This window comes from Lipotes vexillifer, unplaced genomic scaffold, assembly GCF_000442215.2.
Source record: "Lipotes vexillifer unplaced genomic scaffold, Lipotes_vexillifer_v1.1 scaffold668, whole genome shotgun sequence".
NCBI classification, from domain to species: domain Eukaryota; kingdom Metazoa; phylum Chordata; class Mammalia; order Artiodactyla; family Lipotidae; genus Lipotes; species Lipotes vexillifer.
The window spans coordinates 3,540,829-3,547,861 of record NW_006785319.1 but is presented as its reverse complement, the minus strand read 5'-3'; the positions used below and the strand labels follow the sequence as shown (position 1 = coordinate 3,547,861).

The 7,033-nt window shown below is 40.0% G+C and overlaps 1 protein-coding gene across 1 annotated transcript in view; it reads right to left on the bottom strand.

Annotated features, from left to right (window-relative positions):
• The window catches only part of NEK1 (NIMA related kinase 1), a 178,810-nt gene that overhangs the window by 123,091 nt on the left and 48,686 nt on the right, over positions 1-7,033 (bottom strand). The window contains exons 11-14 of the mRNA XM_007457386.1: positions 3,292-3,351; positions 2,991-3,053; positions 2,852-2,899; positions 2,292-2,366 (exon numbers count right to left, since the gene is read on the bottom strand). Coding sequence (XP_007457448.1) covers positions 2,292-2,366; positions 2,852-2,899; positions 2,991-3,053; positions 3,292-3,351 — 246 coding nt within the window. The remainder of the gene's footprint in view (positions 1-2,291; positions 2,367-2,851; positions 2,900-2,990; positions 3,054-3,291; positions 3,352-7,033) is intronic.

Here is a 7,033-nt window from a genome sequence, read left to right as displayed (position 1 = left end):
GGAAAGAAGGTGCTTTACTGAATAAAGAAGATATATGCAAAAGGAGAAGAAAAAATAATCAAATTCTCAACACTAATCATGGACTGATATAAAATGCTTGACAAGATCTGAGGGCCTGCACTTTGGTAAGATTTTACTTTCTAATCATATAAGATATGGGGTTAGTTATTTTAGAATGGGCCAAATTCTGTCTGAGTCATTCCTTATCACTCAGGAGGTTAAAAGTTCAATTTCATAGTAAATTGGATAGTACAGTACAAAAATAGTGAAGTACAATTTTAAAGATAAAATTGTATTACTAAAAACTCTATAAGTCTATATTAATACAGAATTAGAAAAAGTGACTCCTACTGGGTTATTGATATGTAATACGAAAAATGTGTCATCTCAAGACACTGAAATAGAAACCAAGAAAGCCAGGGCAGAACATGTATATCTACATAAACAGATAAATTTTTATTCAAATCATATCTTTCGGGGAAAAAGCAACAAGTAAGAATGGTAATCATTTCAACTTAACAAATATCTACTGGGCACCTAAATACCAAGTTTATTGAGCACGGTCAGGCAAATTCTCAGTTTAAAGACCTTAAGCAACAGTTGATTGGATTATACAAATTAAAACTGATAATACAGAGGAATAATAGTATGCATTCATTTTTTACTGCTGTGTCATAAAGTACTACAAACTCAGCAGCTTAAGACAGACCCATTTGTGGTCTCAGGAGTCTGGGCATGGTTAGCAGGGTCCTCTGCTGGGGGTCTCACCAGGCAGAAATCAAGGTGTCAGCCAGGGCTGCCACCCTCATCTGAGGCTCAGGATCCTCTTCCAAGCTCATTGGTTCCTGGCAGAATTCACTCCCTTGTGGCTGTCACGGCTAAGGTCACGACATTCTTGCTAGCTGTTGGTCAGAGACCACTATCAGCTCCCACAGGACACCTGTGATTCCCTGCCACGTGAACGCGTGCTTTCCCCAGGCCAGCAGAAGCTGTCTCTCTGACATTCTCCCTTCCAGGCTGCTATGAGGGAGGCTTATAAAATAGTGACGTGACCACAGGAGTGGCTACCCCATCAGCAGGGCCATACAACACAGCCTAACTAAGGGGCTGTGACACACCCTGTTCACAGGTTCCCCCAAGCTCCAGTGGAGGGATAACATCAGGCCTGACCCCTGGAGCCAGGAATTTTGGGACCACCTTAGAATTCGGCATGTAAAGGATGTTATGAGGGCGAAAGAAGAAACACAAGATTCAGACTGGCAGAGCAAGGAAAACAAAAGGAGCTTAACAGGTGAGTCCTTGCAGGCCAAGCTCAGGCACTGCTCCTGAAATTCATTCTTCCTTCCTTCCTACCTTCCTTCCTCCCTCCCTCCCTCCCTCCCTTTTCATTCTTTCTTTCTTTGTTTCTTTCCTTTCTTTCTTCTTTCTTTCTTCCTTCCTTTCTTTCTCTTTTTTTCTTTCTTTTTTTCTTTCTTTCTCTCTCTCTTTCTTTCCTTCCTTTTCTTTCTTTTTACTTCCTTCCTTCGTTTCCTTCTCTTTTTCTTTCTCTTTCTTTCCCTCCCTCCCTCCCTCCCTCCCTCTCTCTCTCTCTCTCTCTCTCTCTCTTTCTTTCTTCTTTTAAATGAAGAAATTAAGGCTCAGAAAAGTTAAGTAACTTGCCCAAGGTACAGTGTGGATCTGCCCAAAGGAAATGTCTGACTTAACCTACCTAGGTAAATGGCTGGTTAGGTCACTGGTTACCAGGGTAAATGGCTGGAGGTAGGAGTGAGAGTGAGGAGCGACGGAGGGTGCTTTCATGTAAAGAGTAATAACAGGTGTCAGGATGTAGCTCCAGCAGGCCACACACAGTAGGGAAACTGCAGTACGGTCCTTAGCTCAGCATGACTAGAGCGCATGGCACGACCAGGATGAGTGCGGAGAGACTGGCAGGGCCCCGCTTAGTATGGGTCTTCTGAAAACGGAATCTTCAGGTCTGCGTGAAGCTACAGGAGGACTTTAGGCAGAGGGGAGACAAACTGTATTTGATTTTAAAAAGACGCCTCAGGCAGGAATGGTGTATCACAGCCTTCACAGCAAACTGTTTATGCAATTTTAACAGTGTCACATATTAGTTATCAGTACAAATTACATACCAAATATGTGCAGGAAAACTAAGGGGTCATAATAGACGCTGAAGAACTCTAGTAAAAAGTAAGTGTATCCCCCCAAAAAGCCAATCGTATACATTTTCAAGAGCAGGAGGAAACTGGAGAAAAAGCAGTAGTGTAAGTGCACTGGCACCAAAGGCCTACCTTCATTTCACCGCTTCCACCAGCACTCAGCACATTTCTCCATCCTTGTTCCCTGGCCCTATTTATTTTCTCCAACTTTTGGGGAAAAGAAACAAACAAAACACCATTTCAAATATTTAGTATAAAGTACATGAAATACATTTAGAAATAAAATGGAATCAGTGTATCCGTTTAACAAAAAAGGGCGGGGGCGACTTCCCTGGTGGCGCAGTGGTTGGGAGTCCTCCTGCCAATGCAGGGGACGCGGGTTTGATCCCTGGTCTGGGAGGATTCCACGTGCCGTGGAGCGGCTGAGCCCGTGTGCCACAGCAACTGATCCTGTGCTCTAGAGCCCGCGAGCCACTACTACTGAGCCCGTAGGCCTAGAGCCCATGCTCCGCAGCAAGAGAGGCCACCGCAATGAGAAGCAAGTGCACTGCAGTGAGCCGTGGCCCCCACTCGCCACAACTAGAGAGGGCCGGCGTGCAGCAACGGGGACCGAATGCAGCCAGGAAAAAAAAAAAAAAGGCGCATGTGTAGGAGGCAGTGCAGCACACCGGGGAAATGAACCATCCTCTTACCCTTTCCTTTTCTTGCCTTTTCATCTGTTCAGCCTTCATTAAACTAATCTGTAACAAGTTTTAAAGACAAACTTTTTAGAACTCTTGAAACTATTATCCTCTCCAACTTGGCAGGGGAAAAAAGTAAGAGTGAAATAACTACCTGATCCTTTTGTTTCTTTTCTTTTTCATTCAATTCCAACCTTCTCTTCCTTGCTGGTTCCTTAAATAAAAAAAGAACATTTTTTATCAATAATAAATATTACTTCTTCTAGTTTCATCAGTAAAGCTATCATACCAATGGTAGACATATGCCCAGGGCGGTTAAAAAACAGAAATAAGTTAGAGGTATTTGTTTGAAAGAAATAAGGAGGAAAGGTTTGGAGGTTTTATAAGATTTGTTTCTTCTTCTATAATTATTTTTACAAAGTTTTAAAATAAGCAGACAGATGTCTTTATACCTCAAACAGTTTCCTCCTTTCTTCTCCAGGATTCACTTTCTTCACTGGACTTTGATGGGCCTGGACAAAAAGTAAAACTACAAATTAGATAAGGATTTTGAAAAATTCAAATGTATGGAAATTTAAAACAGGAAAAAATGTAAAGCCAATACTGCCATAACTGTCTTTCAAAATATATTATCCCTGGGGCTTCCCTGGTGGTGCAGTGGTTAAGAATCTGCCTGCCAATGCAGGGGACGTGGGTTCGATCCCTGGTCCGGGAAGATCCCACATGCCGCGGAGCAACTAAGTCTGTGCACCACAACTACTGAGCCTGTGCTCTAGAGCCCGCAAGCCACAGCTACTAAGCCCGCGTGCCATAACTACTGAAGCTGACGCGTCTAGAGCCTGTGCTCCACAACAAGAGAAGCCACCGCAATGAGAAGCCTGCACACCGCAACAAAGAGTAGCCCCCGCTCACAGCGATTAGAGAAAGCCCACGCGCAGCAATTAGAGAAAGCCCACACACAGCAATGAAGACCCAATGCAGCCAAAAATAAATAAATAAAATAAATAATTTTTTTAATAAATAAAAATAAAAGTCACCTACAAAAAAGTAGATAAAGGACATACACAGAGGTTAGCAAAAATAAAGGAAATAGCCAGTAACTACCACCCAAGTCAAGGCACAGAATACTGCCAACAAGCAGAAGCCCTCCACCAGAGAGGTGGCCACCATCCTGACTTTACTAATCACTATCTTGCTTGTCTTTATGGCTTTGCCAATTATGTATGCCTTCCTAAGCAATGCAGTTTAGTTTTCTGTGTTCTGAGTTGTATATTAATGGAATTACACAATATATATTCCTTTGTATCTCACTTGTGTTGCTCAACATTGTTTTCAGAATCGTCCATGTTATTATTTGTATCTGCATTTGTTTTCTTCATTGATAGGTAATACTCCATTGATGTTGATTCCTTTCTTGCATAGTTATCTTGCACTTTTCTCAGCAGGTCTAAAGTATTTGAGAACTGGGAGATTGGGATTGACATATATACACTAATATGTATAAAATAGATAACTAATAAGAACCTGCTGTATAAAAATAAATAAAAAATAAAATAAAGTATTTGAGGGAGTCTGTCACTATGTCTCTCCATTTCCTTTTCTGATTATTCATTTTTGCATGCTGAACTTCTATCAGGCCACTTTACTGAATTCATCAGTAGTGTTCTGCTGCTTCACTAGGATTTTCTACATAGGGAATCATATCATGTGTAAATGTCTGTTTCCTCTTCTCTCCCAGTATTTATGTTTCTTATTTCTTTCTCTTTTTAATTACATTAGCTAGGCTTCCGGAATAACATTAAATAATAGCAATCATTGCAAACATCCTTGTTTTGCTCCTAACTTTAATGTAAATGCTTCAAATTTTTCAGTATTATGTATAATGCCTGACATGGGTTTCTAGTATATATAACTGTGTCATGTTAAGAACTTTCCCCTCTATTTCTTGAATGAAAGAAATTTGGATTTTTAAAATTTATTTATTTTTGGCTGCGTTGGGTCTTCGTTGCTGCACACGGGCTTTCTTTAGTTGCGGTGAGCAGGAGCTACTCTTTGTTGCGGTGTGCGGGCTTCTCCTTGAGGTGGCCTCTCCTCTTGTGGAGCACGGGCTCTAGGCACACGGGCTTCAGTAATTGTGGCATGTGGGCTCAGTAGTTATGGTGCATGGGCTCTAGAGCGCAGGCTCAGTAGTTGTGGCGCATGGGCTTAGTTGCTCCGCAGCATGTGGGATCTTCCTGGACCAGGGCTGGAACCTGTGTCCCCTGCATTGAGAGGTGGATTCTTAACCACTGCACCACCAGGGAAGTCACTGGATCGTCTTTAAAACCATTTTATTGAGGTACAATGGACATACAAAAAGTTGTACATGTTTAATGTATACAACCAAAGAAGTTTTTTTTTTTAAACTGTTATAAATCCTACTCAACTTTCAGTATCTACTGAGATCATTTATGTATGATTTTCTAAACTTACTAATGAAGTGATATTAACCAGTTTCCTACTGTTGAACCATCCTTGCATCCCAAAATGTATCCTATTTAATAATTCTTAAATCATTCTTTTGATAAATGGTTTGAGTTTTTGAAAAACTTCTTTTAGGATTTCTGCATGTGTGCTCATAAGTATAACTGACCCATGGATTTCTCTCTTTTTTTATCCTGGGCTAGCTACTCAATTTTGTGAGCAATGTTAAGCCTACTATATGATCAGGGTTTCAAACCGTTCAAAATACAATTCTATATATCAAAAAAGATTAAAAGTATTTACAGGAAACTCTAGTTATTTATCATGAACCAATTTTAAATTTTTCAGCTACCTTAGGAAAAAATGAATATAAAAAGAAACACTGTACAAAATTATTTACCTATGTTGGGTTTCAACTCAAAGGAAAGCAAATGCTACTTAAAAAAAATTATTTCAGTGGTCATTTACATTATTATTAAAATAATTCAGCATTTGATTAAATCATTAAAGTGTCTCCACTAACAATTCCATTTCAATACCAGCTGTATTTTGGCAAAAGTCAATGTTATGAAATTACTCTCATATACCACTTATTGCTTCTACTTCCTAAATTTTGTAAAATGACCATAATGGATAAGCATTCAAATTCTAAATGCGAATTCAGAATATTACAAAATAAATATGATCCACAATCAATATGAAATTAATATAATTAATTCCAGAAATATATTACTGTTAAGATATTATATAGCTCACAACACATAAAAAAGAACTAGAACGGCACCAAAAGTTTCCTTTCACTAAAAAAAAAAAATCCAAAAAGATATTTAAAGTTTCTGCTTACTTTAGAAAGCAACATGATACATAATTTAAACATAATTTCTTCCTTAGGAAATGCAACTAACTTATTTTAATGAATACATTATTTAATCTGAGCACAATAAAATGATAATATTTAGAATATGTAACATCATCAAATGGGTTGATAAACTGTTAAAATGAGAATAATGATTCTCTTGTACTGTGTTTTGGCATTTTAATTAAATGACCATTATAAACCAAATCCATTTTATTGATACAGTATGTTTTAAACTCAAAGCTACATCATCAATGTGATAAGTGGTATTAAGTCTCATACCAGGGACTTCCCTGGTGGTTAAGTGGTTAAGACTCGGCACTTCCACTGCAGGGGGCACAGGTTCGATCCCTGGTCGGGGAACTAACATCTCGCAAGCCGCGCGGTGCAGCCAAAAAAAAAAACAAAACAAAAAAACCCTCACACCATGACTAATTAAATGGCAAGTTTACTCCCTGACAAAACGACCCAAGCAGTAGGTTCCCGGAACCGTCCCATCTCCTCCTCACTATATTATTAGATCCTAACTCCTAACCTAAAGCTGGCTAGTTATTTCAACTTTCACTTAAGCTGAACCATGTATCTCACCACCTCGCCCCAGGAAAGACACCAGGGTTAATGAGATGACAATAATACTGAAATATTTAAAGAACAGTAGCTTTCAAACTTTTTGTAAAAGCAACCCACTGTAAGAAATATATTTCAGGGCTTCCCTGGTGGTGCAGTGGTTGAGAGTCCGCCTGCCGATGCAGGGGACATGGGATCGTGCCCCAGTCTGGGAAGATTCCACATGCTGCAGAGCGGCTGGGCCCGTGAGCCATGGCCTCTGAGCCTGTGCGTCCGGAGCCTGTGCTCCGCAACGGGAGAGGCCACAG